The sequence below is a fragment of the Desmodus rotundus genome, chromosome X (genome assembly GCF_022682495.2).
Source record: "Desmodus rotundus isolate HL8 chromosome X, HLdesRot8A.1, whole genome shotgun sequence".
Classification (NCBI taxonomy): Eukaryota; Metazoa; Chordata; class Mammalia; order Chiroptera; family Phyllostomidae; genus Desmodus; species Desmodus rotundus.
The window spans coordinates 44,518,931-44,543,966 of record NC_071400.1 but is presented as its reverse complement, the minus strand read 5'-3'; the positions used below and the strand labels follow the sequence as shown (position 1 = coordinate 44,543,966).

General features: G+C 41.8%; 2 protein-coding genes across 5 annotated transcripts in view; one reads left to right on the top strand and one right to left on the bottom strand.

Moving 5' to 3' along the window:
• Positions 1 to 9,094, top strand: part of MORC4 (MORC family CW-type zinc finger 4) — a 79,198-nt gene extending 70,104 nt beyond the window's left edge. For both annotated transcript variants that reach the window (XM_053917235.2, XM_053917236.1), the window contains 3 exons: positions 3,136 to 3,829; positions 4,155 to 4,438; positions 4,751 to 9,094. In XM_053917235.2, the coding sequence (XP_053773210.1) occupies positions 3,136 to 3,829; positions 4,155 to 4,438; positions 4,751 to 4,904 (1,132 nt within the window). In that variant the 3' untranslated portion in view covers positions 4,905 to 9,094. The remainder of the gene's footprint in view (positions 1 to 3,135; positions 3,830 to 4,154; positions 4,439 to 4,750) is intronic.
• A 10,909-nt stretch (positions 9,095 to 20,003) lies between these two features.
• On the bottom strand, positions 20,004 to 23,621 carry CLDN2 (claudin 2). 3 transcript variants are annotated; one of them, XM_053917362.2, is made up of 3 exons: positions 23,498 to 23,621; positions 20,687 to 21,554; positions 20,004 to 20,299 (listed from the first exon to the last, which is right to left on the bottom strand). In XM_053917362.2, the coding sequence occupies exons 2-3, from the start codon at positions 21,370 to 21,372 to the stop codon at positions 20,260 to 20,262; spliced, it is 726 nt and encodes a 241-aa protein (XP_053773337.1). In that variant the 5' UTR covers positions 21,373 to 21,554; positions 23,498 to 23,621; the 3' UTR covers positions 20,004 to 20,259. The 3 variants fall into 3 exon arrangements, with proteins under 3 accessions (XP_053773337.1, XP_053773338.1, XP_053773339.1); XM_053917363.2 differs by having other exon boundaries at positions 23,502 to 23,607; XM_053917364.2 differs by having other exon boundaries at positions 20,004 to 21,554.
• Between the last annotated feature and the right edge of the window lie 1,415 nt (positions 23,622 to 25,036).

The following is a 25,036-nucleotide window of genomic DNA, read 5'->3' as shown; positions in this document are numbered from 1 at the left end:
AGATTTTACTGCCTGTGTTTTTTTATGGTTTTCAATCTGACATTTAAGTCTTTAATCCATTTTGCATTTATTCTTGTGAGTGGTGGTGGAAAGTGGTTTAGTTTTTTTTTTTTTTCCATACATGTACTGTCCAATTTTCCCAACACCATTTATTGAATAAACTATCTTTAGTCCATTGTATGTGCTTGTTTTCTCTGTCAAATATTAATTGACAATGAAGGAATGGGTCTATTTCTGGGCTCTCTATTCTGACCATTGAACTATATGTCTGCTTTTATGCCAGTACCATGGTGTTTTGATTACTATGGCTTTATAGTATAGTTTGATACTAGATAGGGTGATTCCTCCAATTTTTAAAAAAAATTTTATTGTTATTCATTTACAGTTGTATGCCTTTTCTCCCCATCCCTCCACCCCACCCCAGCTGAACCCACCTCCCTCCCCCACCTCCACCCTCCCCCTTGATTTTGTCCATGTGTCCTTTATAGTAGTTCCTGTAATCCCCTCTTCCCACTGTCCCCACCCCACTCCCCCCTGGCTATTGTTAGATTGTTCTTAACTTCAATGTCTCTGGTTATATTTTGTTTGCTTTTTTCTTCTATTGATTATGTTCCAGTTAAAGGTGAGATCATATGGTATTTGTCCAACTTTTTCTTCTTTCTCAAAATTGCTGTTACTAATCGGGGCCTTTTTAGGTTCCATAAAGATTTTTAAAATATTTGTTCTAGTCTTGTGAAATACATCATTGGAATCTTGACAGGAATTGTATTGAATCTATAGATTGCTTTGGGTAGTATGGACATTTTAATGATGTTAATTCTTCCTATTCATGAACATAATATATGCTTCCACTTATTTGTATCTTCTTCAATTTCTTCTCTTCAGCGTGTTATAATTTTCCAAGTACATGTCTTTTATATCCTTGGTTAGATTTATTCCTAGGTATTTTATTATTTTTGAAGCAATTGTGATTGAGATTGTTTTCTTAATCTCCCTTTCTGATAGTTCATTATTGGTATATAAAAATTTAACTGATTTCTGGATATTAATTTTGTATCCTGCTATTTTACTGAATCCATTTACCAGTTGTAGTAGATACTTGGTGGAATATTTAGGGTTCTCTATGTACAGTATCATGTCAATAATGACAGTTTTACTTCTTTCTTTTCAATTTGGATGCCTTTTAGTTCTTATTCTTGTCTTATTGCTGTGGCTATGGCTTCCAGTACAATGTTGAGTAAGACGGGTGAAAGCAGACATCCCTGTCTTGTTCCCGATATTAAAGAGAACACTTGTAGTTTTTGCTTTTTAAGTATGATGCTGGCAGTAGGTTTGTCATATATTGTCTTTATTATGTTTAGGTGTGTTCCCTCTCTTCCCACTTTGCTGAGCATTTTTGTCATAAATGGGTGGTGGATTTTATCAAATGCTTTCTCTGCATCTATTGATATGATCAGGTATTTCTTATCCTTCACTTTGTTTATATGGTGTATTACATTACATTTATTGATTTCAACCAAGAATCTTAAATGCAGTAAAAGTATCTTCAGAAAATGAAGAGGACATATACAGGATACTTCACCCTCAAGCAATACGATATATATTCTTTTCAAGTGCACATGGAATATTCTCCAGGATAGAGCATATGTTATGCCATAAAACAAACCTAAATAAATTGAAAGGGCTGACTGATATTATGCAAAGGATGTTCTTCAAATGTAAAGGAATTAAGTTAGAAATCAATGACAGAAGAAAATTTGAAAATTCACAAATATGTAGAAATTAAACAACACACTCCAAAATAACAAGTAAGTAAAGGATGAAAACACAAGGGAAATTTAAAAATATCTTGAGAAGATACAAATGAAAACAAAATATCCAAAAATCTGGCAATAACCTGAGGGGAGGTGGGAGGGCACAATGGGGGGAGGGGGGAAGGGTTTTCAGAAACAACTATAAAGGACACATGGGCAAATCCAAGGGGGGGTGGAAGCAAGGGAGGGAGGGGGGATGGCTGGGGTGGGAGGAGTGGTGAGGGGTAAATGCAGACAACTGTAATTGAACAACAATAAAATAATTTTAAAAACTTATGGGATGAAGCTAAATAAATGCTCAGAGGGAAAATTATATTTGTAAAGGCTTATATTAAAATTGAAGAAAGACCTTCACAAGATTTGGAAAGCAATCTTTACCTTGAAATTTCTTGGGTTTCTGCAGAGATGGCAGAATAGTTGTAATGATAAAAATGAGGGTCTCATCCTACTGCATGATTAAAAAATTGCCTATGGATTTAACTGGTGACAGTTGTTTTGTTTGTCCCTTCAAACTTTTGTGCATTTAGCAACCAGAAACTGAAGGTGACCGAGGTCATTGTCCTGGACTTTCTTTAAAAACTGCGGGAATGCCTATCTATCCCAGTAGATGGGATTTGTTTTTGTTTTGTTTTTATTTTTGTTTTTGTTTTTGCCACAGTGGGTAATGACTTGAATTGGCTGTTTCAGTTTCTTTGTTTATGACCAGGGCCTTGTGTTTTAATTATCTTTTACAAATGAATAATGGGCAATAGCCATAATCTAGTTGACTGGTAAAAGAATTGTGTGGTGTTCATTACAGTATAAAAAATGTGCATAAGTCTTTGATACTGGAAGGCTTTGGTGACACTTTAAATTTAATGAGCAGACTCAGTTCTCTTCTACATATTCTGCTAGGCTTTTTATGACCCCTTTCCCCCCCGTTCTCATATTAGGGGATTTTGAATGTATATATTTTTTGTTTTTCTTCCTTGACTTGAATTTCTGAAACTTCTAAGTCTGGCTGATTTCAATCTTATTTTCAGAATTCTGACCGAGGTCAACCTGGTCCTGCTATATCCAGATGCTGACTCTTTATACCTTTTGGTTTCCTTTCTCCCTTAAGACCAATTGCTATCTCAGCAAACTACATAAGTGAAAGAGTAGGGATCTGGGGGTAAAGTTGTATTCCTAACTTGAAGTGAGCTATGGATAACAGCTAGAGTCAGTTTTTTGTATGGGAAATTTGAAGAGGGGTTCTATAGGATGAAGATTATAAGGATAAGAGATTATAGGTGGTCTATATTTTGACAGCTTAAAATTTAATTTCCTCCTCTTCTTACAGTAAGTACAAATGGATCCTTGGTGAGGAACCTATGGAGAAACGAAGAAAGCTCCAGAATGAGATGACAACACCTCCTCTAGATTATTCCATGTCTGGCTCTTACAGGAAGGTAGACGCAGCTGTTGCTTACCCAGAAGGGGAGAACAGCCATGATAAATCCAGTTCTGAGAGAAGCACACCACCATACCTTTCCCCAGAGTACCCAGAAGCAAACAAGAATACCAGTCAAAGTAGGGGGGTTTCAGTTCTGTATTCAGGGGCCCAAGAACAACACCAGGGGTCCCTGCTCCCTGAAGAATTAGAAGATCAGATGCCAAGATTGGTAGCAGAAGAATCTAACAGAGGCAGAACAAATATAAACAAGGAAGAAGTAAACAAGGGACTTTTTGTAGCTGTTGTTGGTGTTGCAAAAGGTGTCCGAGATTCAGGAGCTCCCATTCAGCTGATCCCTTTTAACCGAGAGGAGCTTGCCGAGAGAAGAAAAGCAATGGAATCCTGGAACCCGGTGCCTTACCCTTCTGTGGCCTCTTCTATAACCCCTGCTGTAGCCCCTGAGGAGAAAGGAAGAGGCTATGAGGAGAGTGGAAGTTGTCGCATGCCAAAGATGAAGAACCAAAGACAGCTAGAAGAACTGAAAAGAACCACAGAAAAATTGGAACGTGTTCTGGCTGAAAGGAATTTGTTCCAGCAAAAGGTTAGGGCAGCACCTTACCACTAGGAGTAAGAGGTCATTGTAACCAAGGGAGCAGAGAGTTAGAATTCTGATGATTTCATGTTCTGAAGTCTTTAAACAAGATAAGTTACTGAATCATTCTGTGGTATGTTCCAAATTAGGTGAACCCTAATGGGCTTCCCTCCCATATTTTGGGATAAGAAAAGTTTGTAAGTCAAGGAATGTGTGCAGAGGAATCGCCAAGTGAATGTATCAGGGACAATTTTTGCCACTTGGAATATATTAGGGATAATTTTTGCCACTTTCATAGCATGTAGTCATTGAATTTATATTTCTTCGAATGCAGGTGGAGGAGTTGGAACAGGAGAGGAATCACTGGCATTCTGAATTCAAGAAAGTCCAACATGAATTGGTGACCTACAGTACACAGGAAACAGAAGGCTTGTATTGGAGCAAGAAACACATGGGCTATCGCCAAGCTGAATTCCAGATTCTGAAAGCTGAGCTGGAAAGAACCAAAGAAGAAAAGCAAGAACTAAAAGAGAAACTAAAGGAGACAGAGATGCACCTGGAAGTGCTGCAGAAGGCTCAGGTCTCCTACAGGACCCCAGAGGGAGATGACCTAGAAAGGTTAATTACTAGGGTTTAGTTATCAGCTTGTGAGTGCTAATGGGAAGCATCTCTTAGGACCCCAGTTACTGGCCATAGATAAGGGAGGAAGTCTGAATCAATTCATAAGCCACCAAGGATTGAGGAATTACTTCTTAGAGAGCTGCAGCCAATCTCCCTGTGCTTGGTGGCACTGTGCTTTCTTCTTTCTTTGTAGCTAATGGAAACATAATTGTTGAGAAATGTAGGCCCATTTTTAAGGACTTTCATTTTGTTCTGTTGGCTAATGACTTCATGTCATCTCTTCTCCTGCCCCCTCACTCCATCATACAGGGCTTTGGCAAAGCTTGCGAGGCTGCGTATCCACGTCAGCTATCTCCTTACTTCTGTCCTCCCTCACTTGGAGCTTCGTGAGATCGGGTTTGACTCAGAACAAGTGGATGGGATCCTGTATACGGTGCTGGAGGCAAATCACATACTGGATTGAGCACTAGACCATATACTCTATCCACCCTTCTCTTTTCTCCCTTTCTCTTCTCTCCCTTCTTCTCCTCTCTTCTCATCTCTCTCATTTCCCCCCTCCCTTTTTCCCTCCCCCACTTTTCCTCATGCTCTCTCTCACCTTTACGCCTTATATAGAGAATCTTTGAGTAAATCCTGGGTCTTAATCAGTCTGCTTCTTACTCAGTTTGGCGTGAGGAAAGAGACTAGTTCAATAGGCGAGTTCCAGCAACAGAAATGCAATAGTCACAAAACCAGGTGACCTGAAAGCCTTAGCTTTCATGACTTAGATACTTGGCCTTTTTTATATCCTTTCTGAAATGGGTTGTATTCATTTAGGTTAAATCAGTCAACAAATATCGGATCCAAAGTATTGGGTTGGCCAAAAAGTTTTTTTTTTTTTCTGTAAGATGTCTCTAATAGTATTTAGTTGACTTTGACTTCATTTCAAACAAGTTTGTTAGATTGTATTATGACAGGTGTCATATCAGCGTTCTTTAAAAAAAAAACTTAACCAAAATTGTTGAATTTTTATATAGCCATTTTAATATTGAAGATGGAAGAAAATACACAATATTTTTGGCATGTTATGCTTTATTACTTCAATAAATGTAAAAACATAACTGAAATGCAAAAAAAGATTTGTCCAGTATATGGAGAAGATGCTATGATTTATCAAACGTGTCAAAAGTGGTTTGTGAAGTTTAGTGCTGGAGATTTTTTGCTCCATGGTCGGGTAAACTAGTTGGAGACCAGCCATCAAATCTAGACATTAATTGAGAACAATCAACGTTATACCATGGCAGAGATAGCTGACATACTAAAAATACCCAAATCAATAAAGTTATTGGTGAAAATGAGAAATGTGTCTTTTATTTTACAGAAAAAACTAAATGGACTTTTTGGCCAACTGAATACCAGGTGTTCTGGGAGAAATTAAGAAGTATAACCCAAGGGTTCAGCCTTCAAGGATCTAAGAATATAGTTGGAAACACAAGACATGCACCAAATTAACTTGTAAAAGAGAGTAGTGCAAGCATGGTAGGGAAGGTCTGGAGGAGGAAGTTCAAGGAAGGCGTCATATCAGAAATGGGAGGTAAACTAAGGTTTGTTTAAAGAACAAGCAGGACCACATTTCAAAACAGTTGTTCTCTAGGTGGTAGGACTATGGTTAATATTTTTTTTTCTTCTTGCTATCTTCTTGCCTTTTTCAAATTTTCTATAAAAATCTGTCATTCTTACATTGGAAAAAATAAATCATTTTTAAAAGAATGAGTAGGCTTGGATTTAGATATCAAATGAGAGACTGTGTGAAACTATAAGTTGATTTTATATTTATAATTTGTTTATTTTGCATTACTTCTGGAAGAATAGCATGGGCAAAGGCACGGAAAAAGCTGGAATGTGAAAAATGTGTTTAGTAAGAATGATGAGTTAATGTAAAGAGAACTAAGGTTAAATCATGACCCATCTACTCACCTCCCTCTGTGGTTTTTGCACTTTAATAAGGAATTCTTGGAAAAGAAATCTTCAAGGCCCAAATTAAAAAATAAAAATAATGTATCACCAAACTGGGATTTCAGGCGGTGGGGAAGCTATTTTAGAGCATGGAGATCTATTTGATATTCCTCACAATATACCACCTACCTACTCTTCAGGCTAGTGCTGAGTGAGGGGTAGATCTCATATTATCAAAAATGGTAAAACTTACACTCTTGTAAAAGTAGACAGTTTGTTTATTCATTGCTTTATTGTATTTATAGCACATGTTGTCCAAAGAGTTCAAGATACTCTTCAAAAGACATTGAACATTGAACACATAAAAACCAGCAACAGTGAAAACTATAAAATAAAGGAGAAATAATAAAAGGGAAATGGGATCAAGCAATCACAAAAGGATTAGCTAGTCCAGAGGAATGTTTTGGGTATTTGTTCTGTGTCTCTTCTGCAGTCACTTCAGAAGATTCTCACAAACTTATTTTATCTCCTTTGAAAGGAAACCCATCATGGATATTCCAGTGAGACTGCAAGGAATAGTGGGAGGCCAGAGCCAGCCTTCACCATTAGAATAAGTACTTTAAAATATCCCCTGCCCCCTTACCTTTCCCTCATTGCAGCTGTAGCCTGCCACATGATTATTTCTTATGTCAGACATTTGGACTATTGATGTTGAGGGCCCAGTTGTCTAAATATTACTCAGAGAAGGAGAGGAGCACATTCAGCCATTCTGTCTGTGACACATGTTTTCAGATGGGGGCTGTGAGAAGGTGGGGCTTCGCACAGATATGGACACTATGGATGAGAGGGTGGTGTAGGAGAAATTCAGAGAATTCAAAGTTCAGCGTGTGTGTGTATAAGAGAGTGAGAGAAGAGAGAGAGGTGTGGATGAGTGAGTGAGCAGAGTGGGAAGGAGTATAGACAATTGGGCTTTAAAAAGAGAGGTGGAAAATTTTAACTCATCTGTACAGTGCTTACTTTCAGTCCATTTCCTAGTCCCAACCCCATATTGCTTCTTCCAGCAACAGTGACCTGTGTGAGGCTATTTACTACAATACCAGAGCTACCTCTTTGTTACTCATTTACAATGAAATCATACCAGATGAGGTCCCTTTAACCAATGTTAAATGCCATGGTGGAGAAATTGAAAAGTGTCACTCAGTCTTTCCAGAACCTATGAAACAGTGTGGAGGCAAAAGACATTGAGAAGAAAAAAGTGGGCACCTCCTCCTGTCTATCTTGTAAGGTTAACAATCATAATTCTCCTTTCAAATGTCTCTGGCATTTGCCCTTTAACTTTCCACTTCCGCCATCAACATTTAGGTTCCCAATATCTCATGTTTTGATCATTGAAATAGATTCTTAACCGGCCTCCCTTGCCTCCTGTTCTTACTCTTTCAATCCACCCTACTCACTATCACAAAATTGCTTTTAATAATCTCATCAGCTTATGCCTCAGCTCAAAGACTTGCTAGTGCTCTCAGGTGCCCATAAAGTGCATTACAAATTCTGATCTGGCTTCAACCATGCTCTCTACACTCATCTTTCAATATTTCAAACCAACCATGTTCCATCCAAAATTAACTATTTTTTCAATTTCTGAACTGCCTTAAGATTTTTGCCATCTCTACCTTACCTTTGCTATTCCATTCCCTTTGCCTGGAATGTTCTCCTTTATCCTATTTCTTTTGGCTCACATGTTGACTTATTTTTCCTGAAAAGTCTTCTGATTAACCAAGCCAGACCTGACATTTTCCTTGAATATGTAAGTTTTGTGTCATTTATAAGGCTCTTATCACAAGCTTCCTTGTCCTGTCTTCCCTATTCGAAAACTCCAGATTCACATATTCAGCTGCCTACTTGACATTTACACTTACATGTCTCACAGGCACCTCAAATAAAACATTAAAAATAAATAGCGACACCCCCCAAGCACTGTTCCTTCAATTTTCCTCATTTAAAAAAATGACACCTTCACCCACCTAGTCACATTAGCTAGAAACCTGAAAGTCATCCTTAATTTTCCTCTTCTCTAGTCTTCCATGTCCAGTCTGTCAATTCTAACTCCAAAGTATAACTTCACTCACTTTTATCATAGCTGCCTTAGTCCAAAATACCATCATCTCGCATGGGTAATTGCAACTCCTAACTGGTGTCCTTGCTTGCTTGCATTCTTGTTCCCACAATTGCCTTACCATTTTAGCAAGAGTGATTTTAAAAATGCAAGTCAGATCATGTGGCTCCCTACTTACAGCCCTTCAATGACTTCCTGTTGCACTTAGGGTAAAATCTATACTCCTTACAATACCCTACAAGACCCCTGCCTACTTATCCTTTTTCTCTTACAGCACTTCGTATCTCACTTTTCCCCTTGCTGATTATGGTCTTAACACTGAAACATGTCAGGCACTTACCTCAGACTCTTTATCCATACTGTTCCCTCTCCTATAGTGGTCATATCTCCAGTCTTGACATGGCTAGCTACTCCTCATCCTTCAGGTTTTATTGTAAGTGTCAACTTTCTCAGGTCTTCCTGGCAACCTTTTATTTTTCCTTCTACCCAATTCTATCATTATTTCCCATTGTATTTAATTCATAGCACTTTTCACAATTTACAGTTATATATTTGGCTGTTTACTTTCAATCATTCAACAAATATTTATGGGCTACCTACTATATGATATACAGTGGTGAACACAGCACACGTGGTGTCTGGCAGCCTCTTTTACTAATAAGTTTCATGAGAGGAAAGGTCAAGCCTGTTTTTGCCAATCACTGTATCCCTGAGCATAAAAATGTACCTGGTATATAGTAGGTAATCAATGAATAATTTTAGTGGTGGGGACTATTTTGTTCATATCTCCATCTTCCTCAGGAGCCTAAAACAGTGCCTCACTCATAAAAGGGATTGGATACATTCAGTATGAGTATGGTAGATAGCAATCCTGGACATTAAATTCTGAAAATGAAAGAATGAGACAATAAGTTCTACAAGTTATGGGGGAACAATCAGCATGAGCTGGAGTTGCCTAGTGTCTCTATTTAGCTGAACTTTGCTTTGAATAATTTAAAAGGCTACCAAAGGAGAAAGGGAATATCAGTTTTCTTTACCACAGATATTCTTTTTCTTTATTGCATTTATCAGGTGACACTGGTTAACAAAATTATACACGTTTCAGGTGCACAATTCTACAACACTTCATCTGTACACTGTATTGTACCACACATATTCTGAATATCATCAAACGGAAGCTCTTTCTAAAAAAGATTTTATTTATTTATAGAGAGAAAAGAAGGGAGGGAGAGAAACATCAATGTGTGGTTGCCTCTTGCACACCCCCTACTGGGGACCTAGCAACCCATGCATGTGCCCTCACTGGGAATCGAACCGGCAACTCTGCTTCACAGCCTGGCACTCAAGCCACTGAGCCACACCAGCCAGCCACAGCAAAAGGAAGCTCTTTAACATACAATTTTGAAATGTTGTTAATTACAGAATATAATCAGAAGAAGTCTATAAAGACCAGATCTTGACAGTAAAAAGTAAAAGGAGAAAAAAATTTCTGAGGAGTCTTGTTCACTTTTTCCAAGAGCAGTGACAGTTCATTTCAAGAGAAGAAAGAGGAACTATCCACAAGCAAAGAATGGATAGAACAAGCTTCAAGGAAATAAGTTCCTGGCACATGTTAGGAAGGCAGTACATGCTTGTTAGATGAACAAACTGGTACCTAGTAGAGGAGTAGGTCAGATACTTTTTGGATCCAGGGAACAGGAAGATTTGTTTGCCCGTGTCTAGTGATTGCAAATAATTTGGGTAACAATTAGAGGCAGAGGCTTAATTGTCAGGCTCTCAGTTCCCAAGGGCCATGTCCAGGTAGAATGTGTTTCAGAGTGTTGTGCTATGAATTAGTACAGTATTAAAGTGTGGAGGTATGCTCAGGAAAGCTTCAGGGGGTGAGCTTAGGTTAAGTCAAAAGAAAAATTTTGCTTGATGACAAGGGCATTCCTAACTCAGGACTTACCTTAGAGAGGACATGCAGGAACCATCCTTACTGAATCAAAAGTTAGGGCAGATGTTTAGTTTATAAACTAGATAATTTGAAAGAACTGCCTTAAATAGTTTGAGTGTATATTAAAGGTTTAGTCATTCATTGAATTTAAGAACAAACTAATAGTAACTAGAGGGGAGGTGGAAGGGGATAATGGGGAAAAATGGGGGAAAGGTTTTCAGGAACACCTATAAAGGACACATGGAAAACCAAAAGGAGGTAGGATCAAGGGTGGGAAGTGGGGATGGCTGGGGTTGTGGGGGGAGAGTGGTGGTGTGAAAATGGAGATAACTGTACTTGAACAACAATTTTTAAAAGTTAAAAAATTAAATAAAACCAGAAAAACATTTTTTTTAAAAGCTTTAATCATTAAGTGACTTTTGTAATGGAAAATAAAATCTGCAGGAGAAATGTGTTTTCTTACTTGCCTCCATCCCCAAGCCCAAAGTTTTCATGTGTATCACCATAAATCCCAAACCCACTTTTATATAATAACAGTTCAACTGTTTTAGATTCCTTCTATGTGCCAACACATTCCATTCATCTTCCCATTGAGTCCACAGGGGCAGGCAAAATGACTTTGGGCAGGAGGTGAGAAAGTGTTCCCCAAAGGCCTGATCTTCCAGTTGGGCTATGGAAACTTGTAAGGACTGGGAAGGTGGAGGTGTGTGGGGAGACTTTTCTAGGTGTAGGCAATAGTGTAAGAAAAGTCACAAGACTAGTTGGAGGGGAAGGGTATGAGGAATAGTGAATTATTCAAATTGGACCATAAAGAAGAGAGTGGACCAAGGGCTTGGGAATGCCAGCAAGAGGAAGGTTATGCTAAATTTGTTGAACAATGGAGCTTTGTAGGCTGTGAATTAGGAAGTGGCTGTTCAAATCTTCCCAATTGTCTCTGAGTTTGGAAAATTAACCCCATTTTGCAGTTTCCTTGGGCTATGCTTTTCTCTAGTAGTGGGATCTCATTATTGATCATGGTTGTTTTTCACCTCAGATTTTCACAGATCTGAACAAAGGTCAAAGAGCCTTGACCATCCCTTTCCTCTCCAGTTTCTGGAGTCGGCTCTTCTCCTGGCTTCTGTTAATGGAATCTGAAAGATAGAAGCCCATTCAATGTCTTCAAAGTACTTGGACATTTGGGAAGAATATTGAGAAGTTTTGGCCTGGGAATGAATATCCCTTTGCTTGTGTAGATTCAGATCTGTTGGTAGAAAATATACTTCATCATTTGCCCCCAATCTTTAAAGACACACACATTTTGGAATCACTTTGACAATACCCTTTAATCAGGTCACCAATATGCTTAGAATACAGTTAACCAGGACCTACTATCTCCCATGACCACACCGAGAAGTAGGTGTCATTCTCATTTTACAGATGAGCAAACTAAAGTGTAAGAATTGAAGTGACACTCCCAAGTCTATACAGTTAGAGAGTGCAGAGCCAAAACCAAATCCTTGCCTGGTTCCAAAGCCCAGTTTCCTGCCACACCATACTGCCCATCTTGGAGCTGATTAGTCTCCGCTTCTTCTTCCTTTTGATAAGAAAATGCTAAATGTACCACAGCTTTTTTTTTTTTTTTAATCCACTCATCTACTAATGGGCACTTGGGCTGTTTCCACACTTGGCTATTGTAAATTGTGCTGCTATGAACATTTGGGTGCATATATTCTTTGGAATTGGTGTTTCAGGATTCTTAGGGTATATGCCCCAAAGTGGGATCACTGGGTCAAAAGGCAGTTCCATTTTTAGTTTTCTGAGGAAACTCCATTGTGTTTTCCACAGTGGCTGCACCAGTCTGCATTCCCAGCGACAGTGCACTAGGGTTGGCTTTTCTCCACACTGAGTTTCCAAGGAAGAAATTTCTACAATCCCACACCATGTTTAAATGCCCTCATGATCAAGAAATTGTCCACTTATGTAACAAATATCTATCCACACAACATAGACATTCATTTCCTCTTGACCGGATTTTTCACTCAGGGCTGTCACTTGGCAGCTTTCCTCATATCAAAACAGCCATCAGGAAGTCTTGGACTTGTTGGCCTCTGCCTTGTAGTGTTCTCACTAGCTTCTTTGCACCCCCCCCCCACCAAGCCACAATCCCCACCCAAGAGTGCTGAGTTAGGCAAGTCTCTTAGAGAATGACACTTGAGAACCTACTGGTTTATTATTACATGCAGATGAGTAAAATTAACCACATGAGCTGCCTCTGGAATTGCCAAGAGGAAGATGGCACCACCTTTCTCATCCTGTCTGCTTTTTGTTTGTTTGTTTTGTTTTTGTTTCTACTTTGTCTCTATTCCTAGAAGTGTTGAATCATTTAGTTGAAGAGTGCATATGTTACTCATGGAAGTCTCCTGCTCCCCCAAATTCCAGTAACCATTGTCTCTGAATCAGTGTTTTTTATTTTATTTTATTTTTTTATTTTTTTTAATTTTAATTCAGTTACTATTGTTTGCATTTTCTCCCCATCCCTCCACCCCACCAGTGTTCTTTATTTTAAATGCATTGGTCTCATCTTCTCATTCTGGCTGGTTTTAAGACTAAACCAAGAAACTAGTGCAAATTCTGGTTCTGATGGCTAACTTGTCTGAATGTGTTTCTCTTCCCATAAAATATACTTACCTTTTCACCAAGGCATTCAGTGCCTTTAACTCAAGGGAGTAAGGTCTTCACAATATCATCAGATATCTTTTGTGGGGGATGCTGATACACCCTCTTGCATCCCATTATGTAATTTCAGAAATACATTAAAATGAAAGGCTACAAGGAGCATCTTCTCTTTGGCTTTTTTGGTTTGACTGGTCTTTCTCCTGAGCAGACCAACAGAACTTTATCAAATATTACAGACTCTGAAAGTGCTATTGGAGAAAAGGAGTTAACCACTGAAATGCTAGGTTGCTTGCCACAGTACTCACACTTATTTGGCATCTAATTTCACATCCCATTATACTTTCTAATATCTCTTTGAAAACATTTGGTTTTGTCAGTGTTATCTATCTGCACAAGACCATGTTTGTAAATAGAAAATTCTTCAAAGCTCTCCTAGGAAATGACTTTGACAAGTGGTAAGGGTGCTATCGTAGAAGAATGGGACCTTATGGATAACAAGAAAGCAGAACCTGATGAGTTGCCCTTATATGGTGACTTTCTGCTTTGTCCAGCCCTAAGACTTGTTTTGTGGAGCAATTAGGCACAGAACAGGGAATGGTAATCAAGAGTTAAAGAATAGTTCCTGAGCTGAAATTCCAAGTAAAGTGGTAGGTTGTGTGAGTGGAGGCGGGTGGTCAGATTACACCTTCTGTATTGCTGTGCCTGATAACAGCCTGTTAATATTTTATTAGTGATCACATCATAGCACGCAGTGAGCCACCACTTCAGGCAAAAGAGAGAGGTAATTTGCTGGACTTCCTGTTTAAAGATCCCACATCCCTCCCTCACCCCTACCCCCTCCACCCCTGTTAAGATAACAGAATTTCTCATGAAAGCTAGAACCTGCCTGGGCAGGGACACCAGGCTGGGTGTAGGCCAGACTTCAGCCAGCTGAGGAGGAACACAGGCAATTCCCAGCCTGGGACCTCTATGTCCCAGAGTGGGCAGCCGAAGACACAAAAAAAAATCACCTGTCCATGGCCTAGGACTAAGTGGGAGGTAACTGTTGACTCTGTAAGTCTTCATTTACCTTCCTTTACCACAGGGCCCCTTCTCCCACACCATGTTTCTCCTCTGGTCCAGAGCCAAAATGTCTCAGCTTAGTTGGATGGACACTATCTCTGCTCCCTCCAGGAATTTCTGTAGACCTGCCCAAGAAAAGGAAATGAGGGGGAAAAGGCTGAGCCTCAGGGTCACTCTCTCCATTAGAGCCATTTAGGGATCTTGTGAGGTAAATACAGAGGTGTTCTGGATTAACTGAGTAGTGTCTCCCTATTTCTTCCTTAGCACTGCTGTCTACCCTATTTCACTATTTCTTATGGTATTTCAATTGGAAAAGCATTTTCTTTTGATCATTCTTCCCTTAGAAGCTCAAATAGTGCTTCAGCCTCTTTTCTCATGAATTGGGTTTTGAGGGGACCTCAAAGCAAACCTTTTAAAACTAGCCCCTAACACCCCAATTTATAGCACTTTCCTCTTCTTACAAGACAGACTATATTGTGCTTCAGACCACACTTAGGTATGCATGTCTTATCTTCCCTAGGTCAACTATCAGCCCCCGTAAGGCACAGCCTACCCTTGTTCACCCCTGTAGCCCTCAAAGCACACACTGCCTGACACAAACTAACAGTTCAGTTGGGGTGGACTGGCTGGCTAGAAAGCTGGTTGAATGGATGTTTAACTGGCTGGGTAAAGGTCTCACAAAAAGTTGAAACTTATCTTTCCACCAAGAAACCAGTTTTAGCCTCCACCTCTTCATTAATGATCCCATAGCCATGGGTCACCAGAGCCCCAATGAAGAAAAAACATGAATCACCCTATTATCAAAGGAATGAAGGAGGGCAGAAACATCTCTCCTTGTGCAAGGGTCACAGCCATTAGGCTGAAGCATAAACACAATGGCCTTCACTATCCCCTTGGTCTATGGCTAATCTAAATTATTTTATGATGCAAGGCAATGGGGTTAAGCTGAAAGCTGTTCAACATGGACCCAGACTCAAGGAGATTTCTAACAAATTATTTAGATCAAAGCTTTTCTTACTCAACAAGCCAAAGGGAAAACCAGTCAAAGGTTTTTCTTGATCAACCAGTTGCTCTTTGTTGGATCTATACTAGTTTCTCTAGTTGAGGATAAATTTTTAACTCCTTCCATAGAATCCTCCCAGGTTAAAAGGAAGGAGAAAGCTTCTTTTTTCTAGAACCACTATCTTCCAGTAATTCACCAAGGTGACTAACACAAAGGGAAACAGTAGAGGCATTTGCAATATGTGTTTTAGGCCTTTGAGAAAACATGGTGTTGTCCCTTTGGCTATGTACATATGAATCTAGAAGAAATGTGGCAGTATACATGGCTAGAGAAAACAGCATTAAAATGAAAAAAGAACCAACTATATGGGAAAACATATTTGCCAATGATACCTCAGACAAGGGCCTGATCTCCAAAATATATAAAGAACTCACACGTCTCTACTCCAGGAAGACAAAAAAAAAAATTAAGAAATGGGCAAAAGACTTGAAGAGACACTTCTCCAAGGAAGACATACAGAGGGCCCAGAGACATAGGAAAAGATGCTCAGCATCACTAGCCATCAGAGAGATGCAAATTAAAACCACAATGAGACACTACTTCACACCAGTCAGAATGGCCATCATAAACAAACCAACAAACAAGTGTTGGAGAGGCTGTGGAGAAAAGGGAACCCTAGTGCACTGGTGGTGGAAAAGCAGGCTGGTGCAGCCACTGTGGAATTTCCTCAGAAAACTAAAAATGGAACTGCCTTTTGACCCAGAAATTCCACTGCTGGGATTATACCCTAAGAACCCTGAAACACCAATCCAAAAGAACCTATGCACCCCAATGTTCATAGCAGCACAATTTACAATAGTTAAGTGCTGGAAGCAACCTAAGTGCCCATCAGTAAATGAGTGGATCAAAAAACTATGGTACATTTACACAATGGAATACAACACAGTATAGGGAAAGAAGGAGCTCCTACCCTTTGTGACAACATGGATAGAACTGGACAGCATTATGCTAAGTGAAACAAGCTGGGCCATGAAAGAGATATGCCATAAGACCTCACTTTTAATTGTACCCTAATCAACAAAACAAACAAGCAAGCAGAATATAACCAGAGACATTGAAATTAAGAACAATCTAACAATAGCCAGAGGGGAGAGGGGGAGGGGACAGTGGGGAGAAGGGTTTTCAGGAAATACTATAAGGGACACATGGACAAAACCAAGGGGGAGGGTGGAAGTAAGGGAGGGAGGTGGATTTGGCTGGGGTAGGGGGGAGTGGTGGGGGAAGAATGCAGACAACTGTAATTGAACAACAATAAAGTAAAAAAAAAAAGAAATGTGGCAGTATAGACATCAAGGGAATGGACACTGTTCAAAAAGGAATGCCCCACAATGTTACCACGGCAAAGCTGGAAGAGTCTATAATGTTGACCAGCATGCAGTGGACACTGCTCTGAATAAACAAGTTAAGGAGGGCCAGAGCTGAGATAGCTTCCTGAGACGTGTGAAGGAAAATGATCAGAAAAAGAAGGAAGATGAAGAGAAATGTACCTGGGTTCAACTGAACAGTCAGCCTTCTCCTCCCAGAAAAGCATACTTGGTGAGAACCAATGGGAGGGAGCCTGAGCTGCTGGAACCCATTCCTTGTGAACTCATCACATGATAAGTGAAAAAAAAAGAAAAAAAACCACACACAGAACAGCTTTGTACTGGTTTTTTTTTTTTAAAGGGAAAGAGGAACAGCACTTGATATCTTGCTCCTGGCATATCTCATCAGTTTAGCTCAAATAAACTCATTTTTTTTTTAAGAAAGGGGGGACCTTGGCTGGTGTGGCTCAGTGGATTGAGTGCCGGCCTGCCAACCAAAGGGTCGCTTGTTCAATTCCTAGTCATGGAACATGCCTGGGTTGCCGGCCAGGTCCCCAGTAGAGGGCGAACAAGAGGCAACTGCACATTGGTGTTTCTCTCTCTCTCTTTCTCCCTTCCTTTCCCTCTTTCTAAAAATAAAATAAATAAAATCTTTAAAAAAAAAAAAGAAAGAAAGGAGGGCTTCCCAGATCAGCCTCTTCCTAAGATGAAGGGAAAGTCTGTGCCCTGTTCCCCTCAAAGGTCCTTAGATTCCAGTAGCACACACAGGCAGAGGGCTGCAGGAACTTGAAGAGCAATAGGTGCTCTTATACGTTCTACACAGAGTCTCAGACCCTGGGGGAGGTTTCTAAGCCTCTGACCTGTGACTTTAGGGAAGTTACCTCTCTGGGCTTACATTTTGTTTCCTGTAAAAAACCTGTTTCATTGGGGTATTTGGAGCATGCAATGAAATTGGTGGACCTGAAAGTGCTTTGGGTGCAGGTGGTGAAGCATCAGAGCCCATACCGGACTGCTGCCCACTCAAGCATAGCAGAGTCAGTAAGGCAACCCCATCTTCTAACCTCCAATGGCCCCCCAAAAGGGCACTGAGGTTCTTGGTGCCAGACCAGAGACCTGACCTCTTATTAAACTTGTATTCATAGAGCCCCCTCTCTCTATGCTTCTTCCTACCTGCAGCCATTCCTTCTAAATAGGCTTGGATGTTAGGGTCCTAGCCTCTACACCAAAGAAGGCCCACTTCAGGAGTGCAATGATAGTAGTTCCTATATTACAGGCTACTGGGTGCTTAGGTCCACTAGTTTCAGGGGCTGGGTAAGGTAAATCCTGTGAGGCCCCATTATGGTCAGTGTTGACACAGGTACTATCTTCATGAATTGGGCTTTGTTAATTCCAAGTGAGTTTGGAACAGGGCCAAATCATTGGCTTCCCAAACTCCCAAACCTCTAGAGTTAGGGAAATTGGAATTGAGGTATTGTGACTTATTCAAATACAAACTTCACATCTCTCCTGATGGGACAGTTAGTTGGGTCCAGGCCAGCATAGCAGGAGGGACAGTACTATGTGGTATACTAAGATCCCCCTCACAGGAGACCAGGAGAACCTACATGTCCCCAGTGTTATCTTGCTGGCCATAAGTTGTTTCCCTTGGGCAGCTTGGGGTTCTGTGGCAGGTGCTTCCAACTGTCTGTAAATATTGTTGGATCAGCAGAGTCCTATTTTGGGAGTCAGGAGACTGGTGCACTAACACCAGCTGCATGACCCTGGAAAAACCTCATTAAGTATGTGGGCCTTAGTTTTCCCATCTGCCAAATGGAGATTATCAGATCTATTTCACCTTTCTTACAACAGCAATTCAGAGAATTAAAGGAATAAACATATAGCAAATTTAGTAAAGAACTTAAATGAAGCAATTATTGTGAAAAGGAGGAGCCTTGGGCAAAATGAACAGATTAAAGTTTCACTGGGGAAGAGGGGGTCTTACTTTCTTTTTTTAAATTTTTTTATTGTATTCAGTTACTTTCTTAATATCTTCAGAAAAGTCTAGAATTTTCTATCCACCCAGTGGGAAGAAAGACCAGTTTCCATCCTATCCTCTCCTTAGCCCAATTCTCTCCATCATACCTGCCTTGTATGGGACCCCTTGAATGAATAAAACAGTTATTCAATCAACAAATGTTTATTGATCATCTACCACATGTCAAGCACTCTTACAGAATGTCTTTATCTGTAAGTCTTGAGGATACATAGAGGTTTAAGATATGGTCCCTACCCCTCAAAAGTTCACAATGTACTTGTAAAATCAGATATTCACACATGAAAATATAACTATGCATCAAAATTATGAATGATAAGCATTAAAGAAGTGATCTGTACATTAAAGGAGGAGTAGGAGGGGGATGGAGTGGCCATAGGAGGCTCATTGAAGGAGGTGGTGCTGAACAAGTTGTTCAAACATGAGGAAAACTTGGCAAAAGGGATAAGGCTTTCCAGTTTGGAAGAACACCTTAAACATAGGCAAGGAAGTAGAAAACATGCAAGGTACACTAGAGACAATCAATGGTCCCCTTCTGTTGACACTGAGGTTTGAGGAGGTGTTCTGGAGTTTGTCAGAAGTTGGTCATGCTTAGGCTGGTGAGGGAAAAATGTCTTTGGTTTGTTATGACTCTAACCCCCACCCCCACCCCAGAGGAAATGGAGCATTTTCAGGTCTTGGAACTGGAACTATCTGCCTGGGGACTATTCTGTACTTTCCCACCTCACCTGTAATCCCAGGCAGCTGCTCAGCTATCGCTCAGATCATGGCCAAAACACCTTGGGCATGATTATTCCATGTGGAAGCCTTTGGATGCCTTTTAGCAACTTTGGAATGTCTAGTGAAGGATGTAGGGGAATATGAAGGGTGACAGGAGGCCCACCTGTGCTATGGTCTTTCAGAGGTTCTATAGTGTGCTCTGTGGTAGACTCCTAGGGGCCTAATCTCAGCCTTTGGGCTGATTTTCTATTATGCTCAAAGACTCTCTAGGGGTCTGACTCTCTCTGGCCCAATAGAAACACTTACTGGAGCACCACACATGTCCACTCAGCTTCTTAGATACAAAGCTTCTTATTCTTTCTTGGGCAGCATCATCAAGGAGTGATATCTTTTGCAGTCCCCCACAGCTCCCACACTGTCATCTCCCAGCCAAGGGCCATCTCTTGAAAAGCTAGTTTCCCATTCCTAAAGAAACCATTGTGTAGGACCATTAGCCTTGTTGTTTAGCAGGAGGCCAAGTCAAATGCGCCAGAGGGAGGCAAGAACTTTAGTGAAAGTTCGAGCTGCAGCTTCTGAGGCAGTTCCTCAGTGGAGTAAGAGTCTGCTGCTACCTGGAGTTTTCCATCATATCTTCTTTCCTTGTGCTTCCCTCTACCTGTGGGATAGATCCCTAATCCACAAGTGTGAGGGAATTCTGCAAATTGCTCTAGGCAGTGCTCTAGGCAGTATTTTTGGGTCCTCAGCTACCTTCCCTCCCTCTTATCCTACATCCAGTTGCTCTCTGTTCCCTCAGTACAGCGGGATGGCTCTATTTCTGTTCACGCACAAATCAGTCTAGACACTGTGGAATCATAACAAGAGTGGGATGGAAGCTTCAGGGCCCATTAGTGGCTAATCAGTTTATTTGGCGGGAAGCTTGAGAAGGAGGTTAGAGCCATCTTCATAAAAGCCACTGCTCCTCCTTCCACCAACTCCCAGCGATGAACTGAGAGCCAACCTCAGCCAGAGGGAGGGTCTTTGATCGCAGAAAGGGTCAGCCTGTGGGATGTAATTAGTGAGTTTATGGATGCATTGACAGGTAAAGCAAAGGGAAGACAGGAGTTTGTGGAGTCTGGCCTAGAGTAGGGGAATGGGTTTGGAGTTGAGGGTTGGGGGACTCAGAGTCTGGGGTAGGAGACCAAGGTGAAGGAAGTGGAAAGGCTGGTTGGCATGCCTTTTGACAGTTCAACCTGGACACTTTCACACCAGCACCCATTTTTGCCTTTTCTTGATCCCATGGCCAAAGTCAGTCTATCCTCAGCAGCACCTTCTGACATGATCCAGTAGGAATGTCCCTCACCTGTGGCCCTGGCAGAGCTGTCAACTGGTTTCCACAGACCCAGCCACCACCACCCCCAGCTCTGGCCCCTGGTTCTTCACACATACCCTGTCAGGCTGTAGGAGTTAAACTCATTCTTGACTTTGGGTGGTTGACCAGGTCTTGGAGAGCTCCTAGTAGTAGTGAGGGGCTGAGCCTGGTAGGCATCAAAGTAGTTGGAGCGATTTCCCTGGGGTAAGCAAGAAAAGCAGAGGATGACTCCAGCTACCAGGGAGAACAGGGAGGAAATAATGCCCAGGTAAAGAGCCTCTCCAATTTCAAATTTCATACTGTCAGGCACCAGTGGAGAGTAGAATTCCCGTAGGATCCCATGAAGATTCCAGGCAACAGGAATGAAACTCAGGAGACCTCCAAGGATGAAGAAGACTCCACCCACTATCGCCACTCTGTCCTTGGCTCTGGAATCCTGGCAGAAGACTGTGCATCTCATGCCCACCACAGAGATAATGCAAGCCAAAGAAGAGATTGCACTGGACGTCACCATCATGGCCTGTGCAGCCTGGATGTCGGGGGGCAGGCCTAGAAGGGTGCTGTAGATGTCACACTGGGTGATGCCTGTGCTGTGTGTGGCACACTCCATCCAGAGGCCTTTGGAGAAGCCAACTGCTGTCACAATGCTGGCACCGACATAAGAACTTGTTCGCCAGCTGGGAAGCAGCATGGCCACCAAGGTTCCCAACAGCCCCAGAAGGCCCAGGATATAGCCTATAAGTTGGATGCCAAGAGAGGCCATGTCAGACCTCTCAGTAGAATTGTCTTCAGGGCTTGCTCTCTTGTGTTCCAGCTGCAGATCTTGCTCCTTGAATCCCAGCCTCTATTTCCTCATTTCAGAGTGTCTCTTATACACTGACTTCTCTCCTCCTTACAAGTGTCTGTGAATGGCCACAAGCAGGCTCAAGAAGGCATCTAGAAGACCTAAAAAAATCCATAAACCAGATTAAATATTGACCAGAAGGTTATGAGAAACCAGAAAATGCTGGGTGCCTTTTGACCTTTGTTATCTTTAGAAATAACACACGAGAAAGGGAAAAAAAAAACACAAAACTTTGAAAGTGAAGCCAAAACTTCATCACCTCCCACGAAGGCACATGACTTAGACTGGCAGCCAGACAAAATCAGGGACCAGACAGGTGGCTGCTTTCTGAGAAGGTAGTGATGGCAGTGGGAGTTGTGGTGGCCATGTTAATTCCAGGTTAGGATGTTGACTGGAACAGTTCCATCTCCAAGGCCTTCTGTTTAACACATTACCCAGCAACAGTGCCACAGGGCCCCTCGGTTGCAGACTGAGGCCAAACTCCAGGAGATTGATCAGTAGGAACGGGTCCTAGGATATAGCCTTGGACTACAGGTTATTAGAGGCCTCTTGAATCTTCAAGGGCCTAGAAAGCATTGGCTTAGCTCTGGGTCCCTGCCCATGGTGAAAATCTACTCCAGGGCAGGTAGGGGCAGGTAGGGGCAGGTAGAAGACAAGGTCTTCTGTCTATACTTTTAAGAGTTCAGGACCAGAGAACCAAGATGGTGGCGTAGGTAGATACACTGAGCCTTCTCGCACAACCAGAACTGACAGAAAAATCAAACGGCAAGGAAGTCCGACACCAAGGAAATAAAAAATAAACATTCATCCAGACCAGTAGGAGGGGTGGAGACAGGCAGCCGGGGTGGAGAGGACTCACTCACGTGGCTGTGGCGGGACCGAGACTGGCGGAGTGTGGGATGAACCGGGGTAGGCAGTGTGACCACTAGCAGACCCTGCGGCCCCAAATTCGTGCAGATAAACCGAGAGGGCCGGACTCAGAGTGGTGGAGAACAGGGCAGGCAGAGCGGCAGGTAGTACCCCATGGCCCCACATGAGCACACAGATAAACCGGGAACGGCGGGGAGCAAAGCAGGCCGAGCAACCCAGGGCTCCAGTGCAGGGAAATAAAGCCTCAAACCTCTGAGTGAAAGCGCCCATGGGGGTTGGAGCGGCAGCAGGAGAGACTACCAGCCTCACACGAGAGGTCCTTGGAGAGACCCACAGGGGCCTAGAGTGTGCACAAGCCCACCCACTCGGGAACTATCACCAGAGGGGTCCAGTTTGATTGTGGGCAGCAGAGTGAAAGATTGAGATCCGGTGGAGAGGGGAGCGGGCGCCATTGCTCCCTCTTGGCCCCTCCCCCACATACAGTCAGAGCACAGCGACCAGCATTACCCTGTGCCGGGTGAACACCTAAGGCTCTGCCCCTTTGAGTAACAGACACGCCAAAACCAAAAAAAAAAAAAAAAAGGCCCAAATGACAGAACACTTCACAGCTCCAGAAAAAATACAACTAAGCGACAGACATAGCCAACCTACTGGATGCACAGTTCAAAACACTGGTTATCAAGACACTCACAGAATTGGTTGAATTTGGTCGAAAACCAGATGAAAAAATGAAGCCTATGCTAAGAGAAACAAAGGAAAATGTATAGGGAACCAATAGTGATGCAAAGGAAACTGGGACTCAAATCAATGGTGTGGACCAGAAGGAAGAAAACAACATCCAACCAGAAAAGAATGAAGAAACAAGAATTCAGAAAAATGAGGAGAGGCTTAGGAACCTCCAGGACATCTTGAAATGTTCCAACATCTGAATTATAGGGGTGCCAGAAGGAGAAGAGGAAGAACAAAAAATTGAAAACTTATTTGAACAAATAATGAAAGAGAACTTCCCTCATTTGGCAAAGGAAATAGACTTCCAGGAAGTCCAGGAAGCTCAGAGAGTCCCAAAGAAGCTGGACCCAAGGAGGAACACACCAAGGCACATCATAATTACATTAGCCAAGATGAAACAGAAGGAGAGAATCTTAGAAGCAGCAAGAGAAAAGGACACGGTTACCTACAAAGGAGTTCCCATAAGACTGTCAGCTGATTTCTCCAAAGAGACCTTACAGGCAAGAAGGGGCTGGCAAGAAGTGTTCCAAGTCATGAAAGGCAAGGGCCTACATCCAAGATTACTGTATCCAGCAAAGCTATCATTTAGAATGGAAGGGCAGATAAAGTGCTTCTCAGATAAGGTCAAGTTCAAGGAGTTCATCATCACCAAGCCCTTATTATATGAAGTGTTAAAGGGAGTTACCTAAGAAAAATAAGATAAAAACTATGAACAGTAAAAATGACAGCAAACTCACAGTTATTAATGACCACACCTAAAACAAAAACAAGAGCAAACTAGGCAAACAACTAGAACCGGAACAGAACCACAGAAATGGAGATCACACGAAGGGTTATCAATAGGGGAGTGGGAGGGGGAGAGGGGGGGAAAGGTACAGAGAATAAGTAGCATAAATGTTAGGTGGAAAATAGACAGGGGAAGGGTAAGAATAGTGTAGGAAATGTAGAAGCCAAAGAACTTATAAGTATGACCCATGGACATACTTATAAGTATGGGGGGGGGAATGTGGGACGGAGGGGGTGGGCAGGATGGAGTGGAGTGGGGGGGGGAATGGGACAACTGTAATAGCATAATCAATAAATATATTAAAAAAAAATAGTTCAGGACCTCCAGGACCTGCCGAAATCCCCTTCCACAGGCTAATGTAAAGCCTCCTGCATATAAAATACACCCAGACATTTCCCATCTGCTCTTCAAATAGATGGCCACAGCAACCCTTGACATCTCAGATGATGTGGGACAACTCTGGAACAAAGGTTATTCTAGGGCCTGGATGGAGCCCTGATACTCCCTATTAGGGTAGACAGAGGAAAGGGAAACTGAATAGAGGAATTTTGTAAGTGGAAAACATCTAAGTAAATCCCTTAGATTCTGAGAGCTGTCCATGATTTTGCAGTGTTCAAGGAGCCCCTACTCTTGTCAGGGTTCAAGACACTAAGGGTCAAAGACATATCCTTCCTCCCATCCCTTACAAGACCCTCCTGCCCACTAACTTTTCAACCCACCATAATGTGGCTATTTCATTTTAGCCCTCTTCAAAATTTCTTCTTACCTTACCTATCTCTCAAATGTGAATTTTCTTCAGACGCCCATCCCTTTTCTCAATCAACACTTCGTCCCTGAGCACACTTATGCACCCCCATGACTTAATCTCACACCCATTTACTGGCATTCCCCAATCTGTATTTCCAGCATAAACTTTCCCCCTGAGCTTCAAGACTGCCAAAAATTACCTATTTAAAATGTCCATTTGGAAATCTCATAGACACCTCAAATTCAACGTGTTTATTTTTTTTAAGATTTTTAAAAAAGATTTTATTTTTTCTATTTTTAGAGAGAAGGTAAGGTAAGGAGAAAGAGAGGGAGAGAAACATCAATGTGTGGTTGCCTCTTGCATGCTCCCTACTGGGGACCTGGTCTGCAACCCAGGCATGTGCCCTGACTGGGAATTGAACAAGTGACCCTTTGGTTGGCAGGCCAGCC

Excerpts from the sequence above, each read along its gene's own strand:
- CLDN2 (XM_053917362.2), bottom strand. The coding sequence starts at position 21,372 with ATGGCCTCTCTTGGCATCCAACTTATAGGCTATATCCTGGGCCTTCTG. Across the intron at positions 20,300-20,686 it reads AACTCCTACAGCCTGACAGG|GCTGACCCTTTCTGCGATCA; the intron begins GTATGTGTGAAG and ends TACATCCCACAG.